This window comes from Saccostrea echinata, unplaced genomic scaffold (genome assembly GCF_033153115.1).
Source record: "Saccostrea echinata isolate AGI-Se365-2 ecotype Australia unplaced genomic scaffold, CSIRO_AGI_Sech_v1 ptg000007l, whole genome shotgun sequence".
Classification (NCBI taxonomy): domain Eukaryota; kingdom Metazoa; phylum Mollusca; class Bivalvia; order Ostreida; family Ostreidae; genus Saccostrea; species Saccostrea echinata.
Window position 1 is genome coordinate 7587131 of NW_026889756.1, and position 23358 is coordinate 7610488.

The window sequence follows — 23358 nt, forward strand, 5'->3', positions numbered from 1 at the left end:
CTTAAAAATTCTTAGCCTTCACCTTCTTCGTTTAAACCTCTCATTGACAGCGTTTTCTTTACAATCAGTTAAGCGTGGCAGTGGATTCAAAATTGATCTACGTTATTGCATGCATTTCATGTACACCCTAGCCCTGACACTGGCTACATGTCGCTTATAGCAAAGAAGGATTTCACCTTGATTATTTTTGGACTATAATAAGATTGTAAAGCTTTTTGAATGGTCAATATAAAGAGATTTGATGTTTTATTGGACACACTGTAACTGTGACTATCTCTTCTCCCACTGAGGAACTGAGGACCACATTTATCTATAGGAACCACACAGAGAACCACACTATTAGAGCCACACTTAAGGAGCCACATCAATGCCACTCTGTGTGAAGTGCGTCCTGTCTTTCTTATATTAGACTTATTTCTTCTGACATTTTCCTTTGGAGTTTTCCAGTGTTGAATGTATCTGAACCATGCCAGGGATTTAATCATTCGTGTGGGAATTAGAATTCAATGGTAATTTTTTTTTAGAAGGGGGATGTTAATTTTTTTTATAAGTATTGATAACAAAGGGAGAACAATTGCTTAGATACTTAGTATATGCATATATGGATATATGCTTAATCAAATGCCTGGTTATGTAAATAATTCTTCTACTGAATTGATATTAAAAGACAGAACCTTAAAGTTTTCATAAATTTCCTGGATTCAGTTAAATTATTCATAGATTAATGTAACGATCTATAAAACATTGAACCTATGATAATTTATACGGAGGATCAATGTGGATTGATCTGACCCGGAGGTGTATAATGTGTAATTCAGGTATGCACAGTATTAACCTGTCTCCATCTGCAGCAATGTTAACATGAGATGCTATACACTAGATGATATAATCCTACAGAAGGGGAGGGGGGTAGCAATGTCAACATATTGTGAGGGACAATACACTAGGAAATGGTCCTATAAAAGGGGGTGGGGGTGTTACTAATGTCAGTATATGGTTAGAGGCAATGTTAAATACTACATGTAGGTGATGTGATCCTATAGGAGAAAGGGGGGGGGGGGCAATGTCAACAGATGGTTAGAGTCAATATACTACATGTAGGTGATGTGGTCCTAATAAATAATATAGGAGAAGGGGTGGAGTTGGGGGTAGCAATATCAACATAATGGTTATAGTCAATGTAACACATGTCAGTGATGTGGTCCTAATAAATAATATAGGAGAAGGGGGTGGAGTTGGGGATAGCAATGTCAACATAATGGTTATAGTCAATGTACTACATGTAAGTGATGTGGTCCTGTAGGGAAATGGGAAAGGAAGGGGGGGGGTAGTTCACATTGATAAAGGGGTTGTCCCAAAATAGTTTAGATCACAACATCTATTTTTTATGATATGCCAAGCAGAGGTGAAACGACACACAGGTGACAAAGTTTCTACCAGTGAAATCCCCTATAATGACTCTATATGTATTTATCAAGCATTGTAGTTTTAATCTGGCACCCATTTAAATCCCTTTACAAAGCTAAAGCAAATGAACTGAAAATGAAAACATTGACTTATTCTCACTGGGTTGCCATTGTGTTGTCTGATTTTATTGTAAAAAACTTAGGGTCAAACATTAAACAATTTCACTTAAACTTTCCAATTAGAGAAACTCTACCCTTCATCTTGTAGTTACCCTGTATACATTATTATGATAGAATTAAACATATCTTCACCAAGTGCGGAGTCGCTTGACATCGTATTTTCTGTTCCGCGTTTTAGCAACATCCCTGCTTAAAGACTCGTTGAACATCGATAAATGTTTAATTTATACATTAATTCAAAATTTATAAATGGTTTGAATATATTTAAAAAACTCCATTAGGCATAAGATGTCTTATTAAATAAACTAACTTAATATTCCTTATATAAGAATGAATTTCACAATATTCATGATCACATATTAAATGTTTGATCATTATTTAAGTTTTCAAAATAATTACGTAATTATTATGAGGGAAGATAAAAAAATCCTAATAATAGTAATAAAACATGAAATTTGATGCAAGTTCAAAACATTTTGAGAAATGTGAAATTTTGAAATTTTGACAATCTATATGAGGTACATGTTTATGTATAAATAAGGGTTATTGTGGATTTCTGAATAAAGTAAATAGGATTTAAATCGTGTATTGTTTGTCTATTGATGCTCAATAGTTGAAGGATATCAACGTAATTAGATAATGTAGATAACAGACAAGGGAGGTCACTCCTAACAAAGGGAAGTCACTCTATACTAACCCCTTTGTATAATTGAACCTCAGTAAATTCAAGATGCCGTGCCGTTTCTCATTCCGGCGTGAAGTCTGATGTTGATCTGAAATCTGATTGTTATAAACCATTAACTCTATTGTAGAAGAATTTTGCAACAAATGAAATAATCTGTAGACTATGAGATTAGAATTAATCTGATATTTAGGGATTATACTGTAGACTAAGACAGGGTGCCTTTAACTTGACAGAAAATCTCGATCTGGTTTATAGCAGTTCTTGACATTGAGATGACGAAATAATCTGTCAACACCGCCCGCCCTGACGGTCTGTTGTCTGGTGGCCCAGGACAATACCCACCGCCCTGACGGTCTGTTGTCTGGTGGCCCAGGACAACACCCACCGGCCTGACGGTCTGTTGTCTGGTGGCCCAGGACGACACCCACCGGCCTGACGGTCTGTTGTCTGGTGGCCCAGGACAATACCCACCGCCCTGACGGTCTGTTGTCTGGTGGCCCAGGACAACACCCACCGCCCTGACGGTCTGTTGTCTGGTGGCCCAGGACAACTCCCATCGCTCTGACTGTCTGTTATTTGCTGTAAAAGTTGAGTGTTTTTACGTGTACGTATAGGAACATATACCGACATTAATGGTTCTAATAGTGCATAAGGAATATATACTGGCATTTATGAAATTCTATCTGCTGATGTTCTGTTTAAGGGGGCCGACTGGGGTTTTCATTGCGCAATATTTCGCGCAGCATTGTAAAATAAAGCGTATTTACTCTTTTAAAGCAACATATCTTTACATAATTTATAAAAATTAACAAAATTAGGAAATCTCAGGTTAAAAAATCTAATTACGTTTTTAAATAACTGATTAATTAAACGATTTTTTATATGATGGGTAGATAGACGTCAGTGTCTTTTTGACGTTATGAATAACCAAATTTCTTTAAGAGGGATCATTAATTATGTCATAAAATAAAAAGTATAAAATAGATGCTCTTGAAAATTCAAACATAGAAAATTGAGAATCTCACAATCATTTTTTATTATTTTTTATATAAATCTGTGGTATCTGTCATGTTTTGTAGTACTCCATAAAAACAGGAAAATATCATGAATTTTGACATTTTGAGATGCCCCCTCAGGAAACCAGACGGTAGAATTTTGTGTTTCTTGCATAAAATGTACAATATAGTATTACTCATCAAATAATATGATTTGAGCAAAATGTCTATAGTAGCATTTGTATATTTTGCTCTGAAGTGCGAAAAAATAGTATTTTCCTATATAATCCTATAGTAAATGTACCTGTATTTTGAGATGGTCCCTAAAAAATAAACAGACGGTAGATTTTCACTAAACTTGACATGTATACTGAAGTCAATGTAAGGTACATATGGTATAAAATTAAAGAGTTTCTCTTTAGTAGTTTTCACACAATAAAACCCCAGTCGGCTCCCTTAAAAGGAATCTTGAATCTTTTGTTCAGTATAGACTATGTAGATGGTTCAGCTTAGACTATGTAGAGTACTAGGTTCAGCTTAGACTATGTAGACGGTTCAGCTTAGACTATGTAGACGGTTCAGCTTAGACTATGTAGAGTACTAGGTTCAGCTTAGACTATGTAGACGGTTCAGCTTAGACTATGTAGACAGTTCAGCTTATACTATGTAGAGTACTAGGTTCAGCTTAGACTATGTAGACGGTTCAGCTTAGACTATGTAGACTACAGTATGTAGACAGACTTATATTCGCTGATAAGTGTGTCTTGTATACGTATAATGGTTATGATATACACAGCTCACCACGTATAATGGTTATGGTATACACAGCTCACCACGTATAATGGTTATGGTATACACAGCTCACCACGTATAATGGCTATGATATATACAGCTCACCAGACACACTGTTCTATTGTTAAGATAAGACATTGGCTTCAATTTTAAGGAGTTGGCATTATATCTGTGGCGGCTAGAGATGATTCAGAATTAATTTAATGATTTAATTACTAAGGTTCCATACTTACAACATGTACCTGCAGGGATTGCTTTTGTTGATGTGTGTGTGTTTTAACATGGAACACCTCTTTTTCTGAGAAAAAAAGAGCGTCTGCCATTATTTTGCTCCTGCCATCATCTTTATGTTCTAACTGATTTGAAATGACTGAACCATTTCAAGCCATGCTATTTTTAAAGTTTATATGTATACTATATCAAATATGTAAATGATGACTCAGTCAAACGACGGTCAATTCTAAGTAGAAACGCTTAACCTTAGCACATCTTGACCAAGTGCCTTTGTTAAAAGTTATCCACACAACCCCACACAAGCACTTGTTTCTGTAAATAAAGTTGACCCCCTATAAAATGATGATTATATTATAGGGGTAAATTTATTGCAGAAACAGGAGTCAGTGATTTAAAGCCCCTGACTAAATTTTTTTTTCTGTCCTAACCCTAACCAACTATGTAAGTCGTCAATCCGGTCTGATAGACTCAACTCAGTCTGGTTAGTTCAACTCAGTCTAGTAAACTCAGCTCAGTGTGTAAGCTCAACGTAGTCTCATAAGCTCAACTTAGTCACATAAGATTAACTTTTAAGCTAAACTCATTTTGCTTAGCTCAATTCAGTCTGATTAATTAAACCCAGTCTGGTAAGCTCAATATAACCTTGTCAGGTAAAACACTCAATGAATAACTAGAGATTTCTCTCATAAATTTGCTCTTTATTTCGTGAATCAGTAAAACGCCTTTCAATTTTAACACTCACATGCATTTAATTCATGTATGTACTCTGTGTCCGATAAGCCTCTCACACCAGTAAAAACAATACTTAGTGCGTACAGAGTCGCTGACGACGACCTTGTTCCAGTCACGTGTTACACCGCGCGCGATGTAGATGGCGCTGATAAGCGTGATCCTGTCACGTGTTACACGGCGCGCGCTGCAGATGGCGCTGATAAGAGATTCCCATCCTGTGTCCGTCACAATTAATTTACTATAATTAAATAATATTCCTGGTTAATAACTCATTCTAAATGACCGATACTAACAAACAATACAACATGTAAATTCATTTATATCTCCTCCCTTTCTCTCCCCTACCATTAGATCCGCCAACCATTCAGAAAATGTGATGTTGAAATTGTTATTGATGTTTTACTTTATTATATATTTTTAAATCTATATTCATAATATGTCACAATACAGTGTACTGACTGTATACAGTACTGTGTGCAGTGTATGCACTGCTGTAGTTGCTAGTCCTGTTCGCTGTTATTTATTTCCATCTCATTGTTACTCGGTGTTTTATTGTGAAGAATTATTTTTTGGTTGCAGTGTTCGGGTCTGAATAATTGATGTCCACCGTCAACAACAGCGGCGTTCAGTGGGTTTTGTGTATAATTAGTGCCACCAGTCAGTGACTGGGCTCTGTGTTTAATTAGTCCCCTGTTATAGACAAGGGGATGTAGTGTCTTCTGATGGAGAAGGGCGACGACACGGAGAGGTCCCTACTGAACCACAGCACCACCGCACCCTCCCGACTCTCCGGGGAAACACCGACCAACAACAATCACGTGTCCCCCTCCCCAGGAAAGAGGTATGACGCCCCCTCGGGAGACAGGGCGGATGAGTCCACCTCGGCGTGGATGGAGTTTAAGCCCGTCATTAATCAAATGGACAAGGTACTGGAGAATAAATACCGATTCCGCAATAAAAGTCACGTGGCACTTAATGTCCAGGGCAAGGTGTATAATTTTCTGGAGCGACCCACGGGCTGGAAATGCTTCATCTATCACTTTACGGTGTGAGTATTATAAAATATCATACCTTTATACAAGTATCGTAGTGAAATACAAAGCTTAGGTGAAGAACTACTTTATTCATCCATTTTCAAAGTGAGAACTAATAAATAAGATACATAATTATAATGATCGTAGATGTTAATTCACAAAATTAGGTGTAAGAAATGCAGATTAGTCTCCCTTGGTGTACTTATATATGGACTACATGTCTCACTATTTTGTACGAAAGCCCAGAAGGCTCAATTGAGATTCGAGTTTCGAAATACGAGATTCGAAATTCGAGTTTCGAGATTCAAGATCCAAACTAACCAATCAAAAGGCGGATTCAATATTTGATTACTCCCCTTTATCAAGTTTTTACTATCAAGAAATCACTGAATATATTTATAACAAATGGGTCATTTGCTTTAATAATAATGCAAGAAAAAATGTTATATGTATCAAAACGAAATAAAGATGAATTTTGGGGTAACGTTTTAAACGATATATATAAAATCTTATTTTCCTCATTAAACAAAACAATAAATACGTACATAAAATATTATATGGTCTTATCGTTGAATTGCGAAATCAGTAGGTCGATAACTTATTTAAGGAAGCTCTAAACACTGCACATGCACTTAAGAGTTCTATTTGTAGGGTAGTTTTATTGAGTTAGAGTGATCTGCCCTTAGAAGAAAAATATAAATGGGAATCTACAGTTAATGACACAATTTCTTATGAATTAAAGTATTCTTAATGTTATGTTAGGCCAAGATTAAGTAATTGAATACATTATTTCCATTAATTTTCCCGATGCGAGTAAACAACAGTGATTTCTGTTCACAGATAGTTCATTGTCTTTGAACATTTTTCCTGCAGAAATAAGGCAGGCACCCTATGTTGAAAATGAACTAGATACACTGAATATGTGCACCTTTTTATGATATATTTTTCTCAAAGCCCAAAAAGCATTTTTCATTAGTGTTTAGAGCTTCCTTAATAAGGAATATGATGAGGGAAAAATTATCATTAATATTAAATACCAAGGAACGTCTTTACACTGCACAGTAATTTAATTAACTATACATTTACATTTAAAGATACATTGGTGCAGTTAGACTGATCTACCTATTTGATAGGAAATAAAATAAATTCCAGCTTGTATTGTATATATAATTTTAGTTAATTCAAGTATTAAAAGCCTAGGACCAAGATAAGTAATTGAAAACTTAATTTTGATGTATTTCTCCTATTGGGAAACAGTGGTGTATATTCCCTTTTGCTAATGTGTAGGCTAATGTGAAGTCACAGATTTCACCAAAATCGCATCATTGCCGAATTGCAGATGGGGGGGGGGGGGTCGGGTCGGAGGACCACTTTCTGCGATCTTGGATACATTTATCATTGTCATTTTCTCCAGTGAATATAATTATAAATCATTTAAACATATTTTTATGATACAGAAATTAAAATCTTCATGACCACTCTTAATAAAATTTTAAAATCCTTACACAGTGCTTGGAAATTATGGAAACTTCTTTACTAAATAATATAAATATAATTTTTAAGATGTTTTATGTTTGACTTCCTACTATTCCAAATACCCTATATACTCGCCTATAAGTCGGTCCGCCTATAAGTCGGTTGTATATTTGAGGTTATTTTGGAGGGATTTGCCATTGACCCGCTTATAAGTCGGTACAACTTTTTGCCAGAATCAGTTGACAATTTCAAATCAATGCTGTAATGTTTTAACCTGGTTTTGATTAATATTTTTAGAAATGACGCCGATATTTAATTTTAAATCATAAGAAAAATATATAATGCACACTTAAAGATAAAAATACAATTATTAAAATATGTAAATACTCGTATTTATGTATAATCTTAGAATACATATTAAATGATGTAATATATCCAGACTAACTTCAGCGAAAAGCATTGGAAATGTTTATAAAATGCTACATTTCGTCGTCTAGAAAAATACTAATCTTTTTATGACTCGCCTATAAGTCGGACATAGAGTTTTGGACCAAATTTTAACTCCCAAAAAAACCGACTTATAGGCGAGTATATACGGTATATTCCCTAATCGTAGACTCCTGCGGCTGTAATTTTTATAGTCTGTTATCGACTTCAAGATAACATTTCAATTCTAGATTTAACCAGCTATAAAAATCAAAAGTTTTGTATACTGTAAAAATTGGATAGGCATAAAAGTGTTGATTGCTACAAATACTTTAATTGCATTTGATGAAAAAATATTCTAGTAATTGGTAAATAAATAAGATTTATGATCAACTTTCCCCCGTTTTTCAACCAAATACATGTATACATAAATATTCTTTTACATCAAGAAAATGATGTGTAGGCTACAGCCTTATTGCCTATATGGAATATACGCCATTAAGAAAGCGAACGCGATTTTTCTTTATCTCTTCTACGATGTCTTTCAAGATTGCCTGTGTACACTAAAAAGGCAAACATAAATTAAATAATTTTAAAACGAACTCCTTTAGACTATACGATTTTTTCGAAGTCCTAGAGGTGTATAGAGGGTCCATTGTTTTGTTAAAATAATTTATTTTTTATCATTATTAAAAACTTTTATATCTTTTTTTCTCTATGGCCATTACATCATGTATTGAAACTTGTGTATTGATTGGTTATGTATCTTGCGAATTCCGAGCGGTTTCCTTATAAATAATTATCGAATATATAATTATTTTGCCCATGCATTGCAAGATTGACACTGAATGTTGATAACCGAACATTTGTCTACCGTTGTAATAAAAAAAAACAACATAACCATAGGACCCTGGTCACTTGTCTCCCCCCCATCCCCCACATTCCCCTCATATTTTTTTACCGATATAATATACAATAGAAAACGTAGCAACTTTATGCTTGTGTCCTTTCAAAAATAACGTCTAATAACCGTGATACATGTAACCCCTGTTTTTTTTTGGGGGGGGGGGGTATATTACATTTTTATTATTTCCTACGGGCCTGAACAAAGAGAAATCATTATCTTTATTAAGCATGTATATTTCAGCCATCCGTCCTTAAGGGGCTGTCTCTTGGTTTCACAAACTAGGTCACTGGTCACTTTCTAATACCTTGTCACAAACTATATCCACTTTGAAACCCGTTTTGGTCACTGGTCAGTTTCTAATACCTTGTCACAAACTATATCCACTTTGAAACCCGTGTAACTTTTTATCATTGATCGCTAGTCACTTGTTGAATTGCACACTAATAATTCTTATCGACTACAATAAATCATTTAAACATATTTAACACCCCCTCCCCTTGCTCTTTGAATCCGATTAACAATATTCATTATTATGACCACAAAACTATAAACAAATTAGATAATACGATATAGATATTCTTGATATAAATCTATTATAATATCTAAGAAGTTATTATATAAATTAAAGCATACTTTTCAGACCAAAAACCCTATCTTTTTTCTAATTTCATTCTGATATATGTAACACTCTTTCTTGCATTGTAATATAATCAAATGACCTTTACAGTTTGAATATATTCAACGATTTCTTGAAGGTCAAAACTTAGCAAAGGCGAGTAATTGAAGCTTAAACCGCCTTTTGATTGGTTAGTTTGGTTCTTGAATCTCGAATCTCGAATTTCGTATCTCGTATTCCGAAACTCGAATCTCGAATGAGCCTTCTGGGCTTTCGTAATTTTGATATGATCAACTTATCAATATTTTTGATATTTTTACACAATCACTGACTTCTTTTAAGGGTACTATAAGTCTTGGCTTTGGTCGATTGATTTCATGTTTTTTTGGACTGATCCTTATTAAAGTCATTCACTGTTTTGTAATATGACGTTTTAAAACAGTAAAAAGCTTTCTTTGTTTGTTAATGCGGGAATTACTGGTTGTAACTATTTCAGCAAAAATACTTAACCACCGTATGTCTGTATAAAAATTCGTATAAGGTAAATTTAAGTATAAATAATCGTATAAGGCAAATTTAAGTATAAATAATCGTATAAGGTAAATTTAAGTACGTAAAATATTGTATTAATAATCTGTACGTCATGTATGTTTCATTGATGGACGCGCAAACTGCTCAAGTAATCTTGAATAAATATGATCGGTTCTAACTAGTTTAGCTTAATGAGTAAAGGAAGTGGTTTTCATAAGCAATAAAGAAAATAAAGAAACTATTCAGTGGATGTAAATATTGAATACTTAATCTCTTGATTGTTTGCATATTGCACATGTATGTACAAGCATTTATGTAAAGTCGATCGTTCTACAAAATACTACGAACATTGCACTCGGAAGAATAAATAAAAGCAATGACACACGATAGGTTGTCGAAAAACCATCTGTCCAATCAAATTTCAATTTACAAGAAACTGATGTTGTCTCGTAAAGTATTTAGTATAAAAGAATTTGTATGTACATGTACCCTTTAAACATGTAAATCTGATATTTTCAAAGTTATTCGTCAAAATTTCAAAAAGTCATAACTTTAATTCACTTGAATTAAAAGATCAATACATGTTTCCTGATCAAAGATCAAACAAGATTCAAACAAAACAACTTCAACAAGATTAAGGCAATGGAATAAACAGTATTTACAGTATGATATTTTAAGATGCCAAATAGGGTGTAACTTTAAACGAATTTTAGGTCACCCGAGTCACTCAGGTGACCTATTGCAATCAATTTTTGTCCGTCTTCGTCCGTCGTGTGTCGTTTGTTAATGTAGGTCGCGCTGTTGCAAACCTTTTAAAATTGCCCGAAAACATACCACGAAATTTGGATATATGAATCTCCTACGTTTGTTTTACACTCTCTGAAATTTTTAAAGAAATTAACTCAAAAACACGCCATTGTTGTCTTGACAATTTCGACCTTATTCTATTAAATTCTGTGGGGATATTAAATTCTGTGGGGATATTGAATTCTGTAGGGATATTGGATTATGTAGGGATATTGAATTAGGTAGGGATATTGGATTAGGTAGGGATATTGGATTATGTAGGGATATTGGATTATGTAGGGATATTGGATTAAATAGGGATATTGGATTGTTTTGAACATATTTTATTGACAATGTGTCAAAGGGATTGGACACAAGTTCTAAAAACTTAGATAGTCCTCTCCCATACATAAAATCTTAATAGCCATACAACATTTACAAAGATTTACAATTTTACAATATTATACATGAACGTAGAAGAACAAAGACAATAGTTATTATTGCTAAGGAATATCAGTTGATATAATGATGATTATAATGACGTCAATAACCATATTAAAATAGTTTCAAAAGGTAGTAAATACAAGTACTTGTAAGTGTTAATTGAAACGACCAGTATCCTGAATAAATTTTTGAACAATACCAAATATTTTTTCATTTTCCTGCAAAGATAATGATTCATCTCCCCATATCAGTTTATGCACATTTAACATTTTTACATTATTAATTACAAGTAATGCATTCAACATTAAACGTCTAGCTTCAAGATATTTTCTACACACAAAGAAATAATGATGACTATCCTCCTTATATCCACAAGAACAATTTGGATTCGTTATAATGTTACATCTATACAAGTCATGATTTAAAATACAATTGTGCCTTAATCTTGTATGTAAAATGTTCAAATACCTTTTGCCGTATGATAGATACTTGGGAGGCTTGTCATTATTATTATTCAATTTTCTTTTAAAAATTCCTATTGAAGTTATTTCCCTTGTTTCGTTACTCAATGAATTCCATTTGCGAATAGTATCAGGGACAAATGACTTATTTAGTAATTCAAGCCTGCACTTCGGTAAAAAATAATTACTTGAATTACGAGTATTATAATTTGAAACACTGTTTCTAACTACTGGTACTATATTTTTTAAATAACCAGGAACTAGGTTATTGTGGATTTTAAACATTGTTAAAAGTTTAGCTTTATCCCTTCTTATTATAAGAGGTTCCCATCCTGTTTCAACATACAACGAGTTTCTTGACGCTAATACTGACAGACCTGTCACAATTCTTGCAGCGCTCAACTGAACCTTTTCAAGTTTTTCAATATCTGCAAACGAACAGCCTGACCAAACTTCAGATGCATACTCAAGTTGTGGTCGAATAAAGGAAACGTAAATTTTGGATAGAGTATCTCTAGACACTGAAAATTTAAGTTTCTTTAGAAGTCCAAGTTTTTTGTAGCCTTTACTGACAATACTATCAATGTAATCAGTCCAGCCTAACTTAGATGAGAAAATAACACCAAGATGTTTATGTTGTGTTACATATTCTAGCTGACAGTTCCCAAAAAATAATGCAGGTAATTGATTTGTATTTTTTAAGCTGAAAAACACTACTTTTGTTTTACTTGGATTAAATTTTAATAGCCATTTTTTGGACCACTCATCCAGAATTTTTAAATCGTGATTTAGGTTATGTTCAATAAGGCGCACGTCACTTGAACTTTCTTGTAAAGAGTTATCGTCTGCAAATAGTCTGCAAACAGATATCATATTTTCGGCAACATCATTCACGTATATTAGAAATAAAAGAGGACCTAGGACAGAGCCCTGGGGAACCCCAGCATGCACGTTTTTCACGGAAGAAAATAAATTTTTATACATGACTTTTTGTTTTGTATTGATGAGGTAGCTTTCCAACCATTCTAACATATTACCTGAGATACCATACATTTTCAGTTTATAAATCAATCCCCTATGCCAAACTCTATCAAAAGCTTTAGATAAATCACAAAAAAACCATACAACAATGTTTCCCTTCATCAATGCTTTTTACAATAGTATGATAAGTCTCTAAAAGTTGGTACACAGTTGAGTGACCAGGCAAAAAACCTGCCTGATATTTGTAGAACAAATTATTTGCATGAAAAAAATTATATACATGTTTAAAAATAACTCTTTCAAATATTTTACTCACACAACTCAAAAGAGATACAGGTCTATAATTTGAAGTCACTGATGGATCATCTTTTTTAAATAAAGGTAGTACATGTGCTAGTTTCCAACTTTCAGGATAAATTTTAAGTCTTAGGGATTTATTAAATAATAAACAAAGTGGCTTTGCTATTGTTTCTTTACAAGATTTTAACATTTTGTGAATAATACAATCAGGGCCTACAGCTTTATTCAGGGGAAGGATAGAGATAATATCAATAATTTCACTTTCTTGTATATACAAGTCACTAAATCTTTTTACATCTTTGGATTCGAAAGCTGATAACTCATATTCTTCATCTTTTATATCAGAGATCGATGTAAAAAAATTATTAAGCAATTCAATTTTTTCTCGATCGGAAAATGCATATATAGGATCACCGTTACCATTCATTTATTGAATAGGGGGTATTTCGCATGTAGTTTTAGCGTGAAAGACATCTTTTAATAATTTAATATATAATATATAATAATATAATATTAATATTGGATTCTGTAGGGATATTGGATTATGTAGGGATATTGGATTATGTAGGGATAACGCCGTTTTTGACTTGTTTTCAGGCATGATTTCATTTAAAAAAAAATAACAAGAATTTCAAAATAGTGCAGACGAAATTTCGTACCCAGTTTAAACGACGTCAGCAAACCCGCGACCTACATTCAAGCAATTTCACCTTCTTCTGTGGAACTGCTGAACCAATTTCAACCAATTTGGGTATAAGGCATCTATGAGTAAAAGGGAACAAAACTTATGGAATTCATGCATGGCCCTCGCCCAGGTGGGGCCTGAGGGTGGGTCAAAAACTAAAATTAATACAATCTTTAAAAATCTTCTTTATTCCTGGATATCAAGCAGTCAAACTGTTGGCATGATTGTAATAAACATTGAACCCTCTACCAAAATTGCAAACTTCATGGCCCCAGGGTCAAGGGTTCTGGTGTTAGGGGGTGCTCTACTGATTATATGTCATTCAATTTTATAGTGAAAATGCATTATTTCTTCTCTGTTTCTGGGTATTGAGCAAACAAATTAAATGCATGGGATGCCTTTTCCAAAACTGTGAATTTGAATTTCATGACCCCTAGGTAAGGGGTTCTGGAATTGATTGATTGTATGTTGTTTTACGTCCCGTTCGAGAATTTTTCACTCATATAGAAATGTCACCATATACCGGAGAAAGGCTTGAAATTTAGACCTACTCGGCACTTAGGGCCATTGAGCAGTGAGGGATCTTTATCGTGCCAACGCTTACCGTGACACGGGTCTCGGTTTTTAAGGTCTCATCCGAAGGACCCTCAACTTTCACTTCAAAGTGCCGAGCGCTTGGCGAAGGAATAGTAGCTACCTATTTTTTATCGGCTTAGGTCAGTCGCGGTCGTGTTTTGAACACACGAGCTCTACCGACTGAGCTACCGTGACGGCGGTTCCGGAATTAAGGTAGGGCTGTATTGATTATATGGTGAAAATACGCATTGCCTCTTTCAAAATTTTGAATTTCATGGCCCCTGGATAAGGATTTTGGTGTTACGGTGGTGTAGCCCTAATCCTAACCCTAACTTATACCCAAACCTGTGTTTTTAACAGATTTGTGAAATTGTATACCACTGGATTAAGTGTTTTGGTGCTGGGTAGGGCTCTATTGTTTGCTACTGAGAAAAGTTATTCCCCTTTACTATTCACCTTTGATAATTAATCACTGTAAATAATGTAATTGATAGGTGAATTGAATTAGAGAATTGAATGTGAATTTTTTATGTATAATACATAATGTACTTTCATAGTTTTTAATGGTAAAGTAGACATGTAAATAATAGGTGAATAAAACTGAGACATAAATACTTTATATCTTTGTACATTAAATGTTCCTCAAAGACTAAGAGAGTCCAATGTTGGAGAATGTGACGTGGTTATTATCAGTGCTTAAGGACTATTGTAATCTGTAGTCTACATGGGGATAGTGACAACTGTGAGTGTATTAGCACCGGCAAGTACAGGCAAGTACCGGTAAATTGATCTACTTTATGATTTGTTACTGAGTACTAGACCAGCTATTTTGTTGATCCCTGATTATCCCATTTCTCTTGCTTTTAGGCAGCATATCTTTATCCATCACAAGGGCGGATGTAGTAACTTTTGAAGGGGGGGGGGTTCCAGGGCGGTGCCCCCTACACACACTCAAACATAGTTTCACACACGCAGAAAGAGAAAAATCATCTTAGGCCGTGGTAAATAATATCTTTGTTTTACTTCCCCTTATTCTTTGTAAACGTACCCTCCAGTCCGATTAAAAAAACTAACACATTCCAAATCTACTGTAACCTTAAAAATTGAATGGATTTGCAATATTTTAATTAGATATGACGTATTTTATGACAAATACTGGTTCCTGTCTGATTTATATCTGTGCCAAGTATATACACTTTAATTTGATATAAGGTTTTCTGTTTCCGTTCCGTTCCGCGTTTTTAGCAACACCTGTCCTTTAAAGACGTGACATCTAATTATGCTGCATTTTTGTGAAATTGGTGCCTTTCATTCAAGATGTACAGTACATGAGGTCACCCAAACGTGTACTTAGAACTGTTTCCGCCACAGCCTGACAGCGAGTATGAAGTGCTGTCCGTAATAAACAGTTTCTAATCGAACAATCGTTTGAAAGGCCCGTCCTTGTTATGTAGGAAACAATTCTTGATGCGTTCTTCATGTAAAACGTAAAATGCATGCTGTTTCTTTTGCACTGTCTTCATCAACAAAGTTAATATGTTCTTAAAACTTTTTTATGAAGAATTATTCGTGTGTATATAAGGGAAGCTTCGGTCTTTCATTATTTAAAACTCAGAATTGCAAAAGGGTTTATCGGATATAAATAATGTGAAATTTTCAAGGTTCCACAAAAAACATTATATCTAAAGTTTACTGTATGTTTGCTTCAATATATGTAATATACAATGTATATATATGTTATTTCTTCAATGATGCCACTGTATTTACCATTTGTACCATCCATAATCTTAAACATTTAACCAATTTCAACATAACTAAATACTGTATTTTGTGTTGGTCTCATCCCCTGCGATGCGAGGTAATTGTTTATTCAAATATTTATACATTTTCTCACTTAGAAGTCCCCGTTTCGTTATTATTTCTGACTTAGTTAATTACAGTTGTGTTTCTGTAGATAAATATTTGATGTTCTCAGGACTTCATTTTTATGTAGTTTGCAGCACTTGATTCAGGTGTATCTGTATCGAGGTCGTTTGTGTGAAAATGTACCCATACTCGTTTGTCCGTCCGTCAGTATAAATAAATAAAAAAGAAAGGCGGGAATTCAGTGAAGGAATTATACCGATCTTTGCAATTTGAAAGTCCTCGGCCTAATTTTTGGTCCAATATTAAAAAGATATATTTAAAAAAATCAAATGTTGTATTAATCTGAAAGGTCGGGTGCAGGTAATTATAACTTCTTTGGTTTCTAGAATTTTAGGTGTCAGACAAATAGAGAGCTAGGAGCCATTCAATCATATAACAAACTTATTTAATGTAGATTGTTTAGTACAAAATGACGCCTTTTAATTTAAGGTCTAATTTCGTTCTTTTATAGAGTTACGATGTAGCTTTTGAGTATTATGCATTTTATTAATATTTTTGATTTTCATTTTGTGTGCCTCTGCTAAGAGGTTTACTTACAATTTTGTATTGTTGTACGGGATGCTTCAACAAACATTCCCAATAAAAGGTTAATTTTCAATTTTGTTTTGTTGTACAGGCTGTTTCATCAAATATGTCCAGAATTTAGATGTCTATATTATTGCACAGTAATGAAATATTTACAAAATAACAACTGTATTTTTATTTTTTTTTCCCCCGGCAATATAATTGTGACATAAATACAAAATATAATAACTTTATTATTGTTTTGATGGCATCATTAAACGTCGGGTAGTAATTTTTTTCACAAACGGATCTCTATAAATATTGTTAAATTAACCATGCAAACAGAAAATCGCATACTACTAGTGGAGAGGATTTTTAAAAAAGTGCTCGGATGAGAATCATGTTTCTAGGAAACAGATTTTTATGTCCCCATAATCAAAGATTTGGGGGCATATAGTTTTGGTCTGTTCTCCGTCTACATGTATTTGTCCGTTTGTCTGTCAATCTGTGTGTTCGTCCTAAAAAGCTTGAATCATGCACATAACTTTTGAATGGTTGGTGATAGGGCTTTCATATTTCACATGTGTATTCCTTGTGACAAGACCTTTCTTTGGATACCAACATATTTGATCTCTTGACCTTTTAGTTTGACCTACTTTTACAAAATTTTACCAAACCTAACCTTGGCCATAACTTAAATTATCGGTGCTCTTGTATATTTCAAATGTCTATTCCATGTAACCAGACCTTTTTTGGGTACCAACATTATTGACCTTTTGACTTTGACCTTAGAATTTGACATACTTTTGAAAAACTTTAACCTTGGCCATAACTTTAAAACGGCTGATGCTAGGGTTTTTATATTTCATATATATTTCTAGTGAAATGATATTCTTTCCGTTTCAATATTTTTTGACTCCTGACTTTGACCTTTAATTGTAAAAAATCAATCTTGCCTATAACTTTTGAATGGTTGGTGCTAGAATTTTTATATTTCACATATGTATTCCTTGTGACTTTTCCTTTTGGTACCAATATTTTGATCTCATGATCTTGGAGTACATGTATGACCTACTCTGAAAAACGTTTACCTTAGCCTTATTTTCTGATAGGTTTGTGCTAGGGTTTTCACATTTCATTTGTGTATTCCTTTGTGACAAGATCTTTGGGTACCAAGATTTTTTTTAACTATTGTCCTTGACCTTGGTATTTGACCAACATTTGAAAACTTTAACCTTGTTCTTGAGTTGCCATACGGCATCAGTGTTTCACAAACACATCTTATTTAAAGCAACAATTGGTATCAGAGGTAAAATGAGGTTTCTGACTGAGAAATATTGTGGCCATTTCAAACACATTATAAAATGACGTTGAATTGAAAACTGCCTCTGATATCCATGTTTTAGACTTACCTGTTCCAGCTATACTTAACCTTTTATGTTGAAAAAAATTGTATGGATACATGTATGTTCTCCAGTTTTTTGCTAAATGTTCTTACATAAATACTTCTTCGCTTTTTTTTTTGACACCGCAAAGTCGGGACATGTTTGCTAAATACCCTGTATTAACTATTTTGCATTATCATAATGGTTTTATACTAAATGATTTATGACGATGATTAAATGTTACTGCTTATTTTCAGTTGTACATTGAATGTTTCTTTCCTTTTTTTCAGTTTATAATGAATCTTTGTGTTATTTTTCAGTTGTTTAATGTTTACTTTCAGTTTTATTATAGATCTACGTGTTATTTTTCAGTTGTTTAATGTTTACTTTCACTTGTACTATAGATCTACGTGTAATTTTTTCAGTTGTTTAATGTTTACTTTCAGTTTTACTAGAGACCTACGTGTTATTTTTTTTCAGTTGTTTAATGTTTACTTTCAGTTGTACTATAGATCTACGTGTTATTTTTTCAGTTGTTTAACGTTTACTTTCAGTTTTACTAGAGACCTACGTGTTATTTTTTTCAGTTGTTTAATGTTTACTTTCAGTTTTACTATAGATCTACGTGTTATTTTTCAGTTGTTCAATGTTTACTTTCAGTTTCACTATAGATCTACGTGTTTTTTTTTTTAGTTTTATGATGGTGCTAATCTGCTTGATCTTCAGTGTACTTTCAACAATTGATCAGTATACAGCATTTGCCAACGAAACATTGTTCTATATGGTAAGTGTTTTCTGTAAAGATTGATTTACTTTTTTAGTTTTTTCTGTAAACATTTTTATATGTTTAGTGTTTTCAGCTAATATTTCATTTACTTGGTTAGTGTTTTCTGAAACCATTACTTTACATGGTCAGGGTTTTCTGTGAACAGTGTTCTTCGTGGTCAATGTTTTCTGTAAACATTTTCTTACTCTAAATGTTTCAAGTGATATTGTTTTACATGGTCTTTGTTTTCCGAAAACATTTTTCTAAGTAGTCATTGTTTTTTGGTAAATATTCTACATGGTCAGTGTGTTCTGCGTGGTCGTTGTTTTCTGTAAAAATTGTTCTTTATGATCACTTTTCAAAAAATGTTTTACATGCTTATTGTTGTCTATAAACATTGTTCTCTATGGTCAATGTCTGTAAATATTGTTTCACTTGACCGGTGGTTTTGTAAACATTGTTCTACATGCTAAGTGATTTCAGTGTTTTCAGTAAACATTATTCTACGTGGTAGGACAGACAGACAGACAGAATGTACTGTCTAAATGAATTAGATTTTGATGACATTATCAGATAAGAACTTTATGTTTTGGCTTATATTCAACTTTTATAGTTTTCTTTTCGGTTCAGTTTCTTGAATTTTTCCTTGCGGTTCATTTTGTAAGCAACAACCACTTAAATGAGATTTAAACTGTCTGAAACATCTGAGAATTAACCATTACCATTACAAGACGTTTCTGTCTTAAATCAGTCATTTATGTATATACTGTATATAATTTAAACACCAGACAAGAATTCGCTGGGAAGATGAACACTATATACACTAAATAGTGATGTATAGTCACATTATGTTGTCTCATGCCTAAATAGCGATGTATAGTCACATTCTTTGTTTCAATTTCATGCCTCTCAATCATAAAGATTATCCAAAACAGATTTTCATCCATAGTTTCATGAACAGATTATCGTTGATAATAAACGGATGAAGATGATATATCCCTTCTAGTTTATATGTTTTGACATTGAAGTTTTTAAATGATTGTCTTTAATATAGGAAATAGTACTTGTGGTGTTCTTTGGTCTGGAGTACGTCATTCGGCTGTGGTCCGCCGGCTGTAGAAGTAAATATATGGGGATTGCAGGACGCTTCAGATTCGCCCGTAAACCAATATCTATTATAGGTAACAAATTTTATATCTACATACGTAATTAAGGATAAATAACACAAACAAACAGCAATATATCTCATGGATTTATATTCATATAGGTAACCTGAATGATGTTTGCCAGCATAAATATGATAATTTTGTACGATTTTGTAATAACGTTTTAAAATTTGGGGAAAAAAATCTATAGATTTACATAGAAAATGGCACAAACTCGTATATCTAAGCAACAAAGAAAAACATAAAACTTACAATTTCTTTATATTTCAGGGATTTATTATTTATGTCATTTCTATTCAAAATCAATCAAAAAAATATCTATCAATCCATGCATCAAATTTTTGTTTGTGTGATATTTCCTTAAACCAACATCCATTATAGGTAACAAATTATGTTTATTTCCCATTAAATCGATGTCTATTAAAGATTTTCTACGTAGGTTATTGCATCAATGTACATCATAGACAATAAATTATCTCTCTATACAAGGATAAAGTCGATTTCTATCCATCGTTAGTAATCATTATCTACAACGGTAATTTAACTAGTATTCATCATAGTTAAAAATTATCTACATATACATATATACCAATACCCATCATGGGTAACAAACTTTTTACATAGATAATTATACCAGTATCCACTGTGAATAACAAATTATCTATGTTGAAAATTGAATTAATATCCATCGAAGATAAAAAAAAAATTCTCTATAATAGAGATATTTTGACAAACGTCAGTTGAAAGTAACAAACTAACTAAATACAGGTTGTAGATAATTTAAGCACCTTGAATCATAAGGCAGGACAACATAGATAACTGAAACAATATATAGCATAGGTAACAAATTAGTTTATTACAAAGATAAATCAACCACAACAATAATTAAACCAATATCCATCGTAGATAACAAATCAACCACAAAAATAACTAAACCAATATCCATCATAGGTAACAAACTAGTTTATTACAAGGATAAATCAACCACAAAAATAACTAAACCAATATCCATCGTAGATAACAAATCAACCACAAAAATAACTAAACCAATATCCATCGTAGATAACTAATTAATTGCACAAAAATAACTAAACCAATATCCATCGTAGATAACAAATCTACCACAAAAATAACTAAACCAATATCCATCGTAGATAACTAATTAATTGCATAGATAACTAATATTCATCATTTGTAACAAATGGGCTCCATTGATAATTAAACGATATCCATCATAGTAACAAATGAACTTCATAAATCATTAAAATGATATATGTGATAAATATTTATACACTTATTATAAGAAAATTTTATCATTTATACAAAACAATTATAGATAATCAAACAAATAATACTTCCAAGGTACCAAATAATCTAAATAGATAACGAAACCAGTATTCAGCATAGACACTAAATGACATACATGTACATAGATAATAAACCAATATCCAGCTTAGATAAAAAAAAATAACTACATAGATAATTAAAAAAAGTATTCTTCATCAATAACAAGTGATCTACATAGATAATAAAAAGGATACAAATTTTAATGAACAATTTAACGACTTAGATAATTAGACAAATATCCACCATCTATAACAATTTATCTATATAGAAAATAAAGACAATACCAATCTTAATGAACACATTAACGACAATACAATTTTAAAACAAATTATCTATAAAAATAGTTAAAGTAATCTGTAGCATAGTTTAAAAGGTGTCTTCTACCTATTCTCACTTTTTAAAAATCTCAATTACACCTATTCCCACTTGGAAATAACAATAGATATTTTGATAGTTAATTTGTTTTTATAGTAATTAGACTAATTCATCCCATCTAAGATTTACCTGTATTCTGTACATTTTAGGACAGAAAATAAATAGATTTATAAAAATAAAATATTATTTATTTCATTTAAATGTATGGATTATAGATAATAAAAAGATATAGTCAACAAAAAAAAAAAAAAGCATTTTATTTAAAACATAGTGAATTTTAATATGGATTTCAATTTAGTGCTTATATATTTATTTATTCTGTGCTCCATGCACACTATGAAATGTCCTATAAGGACTTTTGCAATGTGATTTTAAAATGAATGAAATATATAAATAATTTATTTGTTTCTTTTTCTTTCAAATATTAGTAAAAATCTCATTTTTCTTTCAAATATAAGTAAAAAGTCAGATTTATAGTTTTTAAAAGACAATTTACCTGTCCTCTATTCCAACAGGTGTTAATTAATCACTGTTTATACAGTTATTATATGTTTATACGGTTAATTATTTGTTTCCACAAAAATTCCATCTTTTCCCACATAAAATTTTACCTTTTCCTACCTGATTTTCAAAAAGTGGGAATAGGTAGAATAAACCGTTAAAAATTAGTAACATTGTTAATTACCAAGAAAAATACTACAGAGATAATAAAACTAATATCCATAATTCATAACAATTTCAGAACCTATTAAATAAGACCAATACGCATCATAAAAAACCTAAATAGATAATCAAACCAAAGTACACTATAGTTAACAACGTATCTACATAGATAATAAAATCAAAATCCATGATAAAAAAAGTAAGTTTCATGGATTAAAAAACCTACAAAGTCTAGGAACAAAAGCTATAAAAAGGAAAGTCCAGTTGAATATCAGAATGTCTACAAATTTTAAAATAAATTTGCTTAATTGAACTATGTCAAAGTCCTTAACTCAGTGATAGCCAAATGACTGGATTGAACACCAACCACTATAGTGTTGGAGATATGATTACAAGAAATCATTTTCCTGTTGACTTCCATTACATTAATCACATTTATTCATTTTTATTGACTTTTTACAATGTTTAAATTTGCTAATATTTAACTTGCCTCTTTACAGTGTTAAGGTATAACTATTTCTGTGTTACTCATAGTCGGACACCGCGGTTAATTACGCGTGGTTCCTATCTCCATCACCCAGGGGTCAATTCTTATAGGCAGCATCGTTTAAACCCCCTATCACAATGCGTCTATTAAAAGTTGTCTTCTCTTGTAATACAGGTTCCTGTAGCCAAACAAGCCAGGAGCAAAATCTGGGATGCGTTTTAATTCACGTGCATTCCAGACTTGCATGTAATATGCCTACCAAAACTCAAGCACGTTCAGTTGTACTTGTAACTAACGTTCGATGTTAGGGACCTACTGATTGGACAGTTTACTGTTCCTCTTCCCTTAGCGTCCAATAAAACAGCCTCATTAATTATTCATGAGAACAAGCGCATTGGTATAAATTGACCCATGGGTATTGGAAAGAGGATCAAATCGTAATCAACCGTGGTGTCCTACTATGCTTCAGTGATCCATGTGTCTAATCATTAC

The 23358-nt window shown here is 32.6% G+C and overlaps 1 protein-coding gene across 1 annotated transcript in view; it reads left to right on the forward strand.

The window, feature by feature from the left end:
- The first annotated feature begins 236 nt into the window (after positions 1-236).
- LOC133180795 (potassium voltage-gated channel subfamily KQT member 1-like) overlaps positions 237-23358 on the forward strand; it is a 39884-nt gene continuing 16762 nt past the window's right edge. Inside the window, exons 1-4 of the mRNA XM_061315263.1 lie at positions 237-509; positions 5604-6072; positions 18756-18846; positions 19883-20009. Of these exons, the coding sequence (XP_061171247.1) occupies positions 5747-6072; positions 18756-18846; positions 19883-20009 (544 nt within the window). The 5' untranslated portion in view covers positions 237-509; positions 5604-5746. The remainder of the gene's footprint in view (positions 510-5603; positions 6073-18755; positions 18847-19882; positions 20010-23358) is intronic.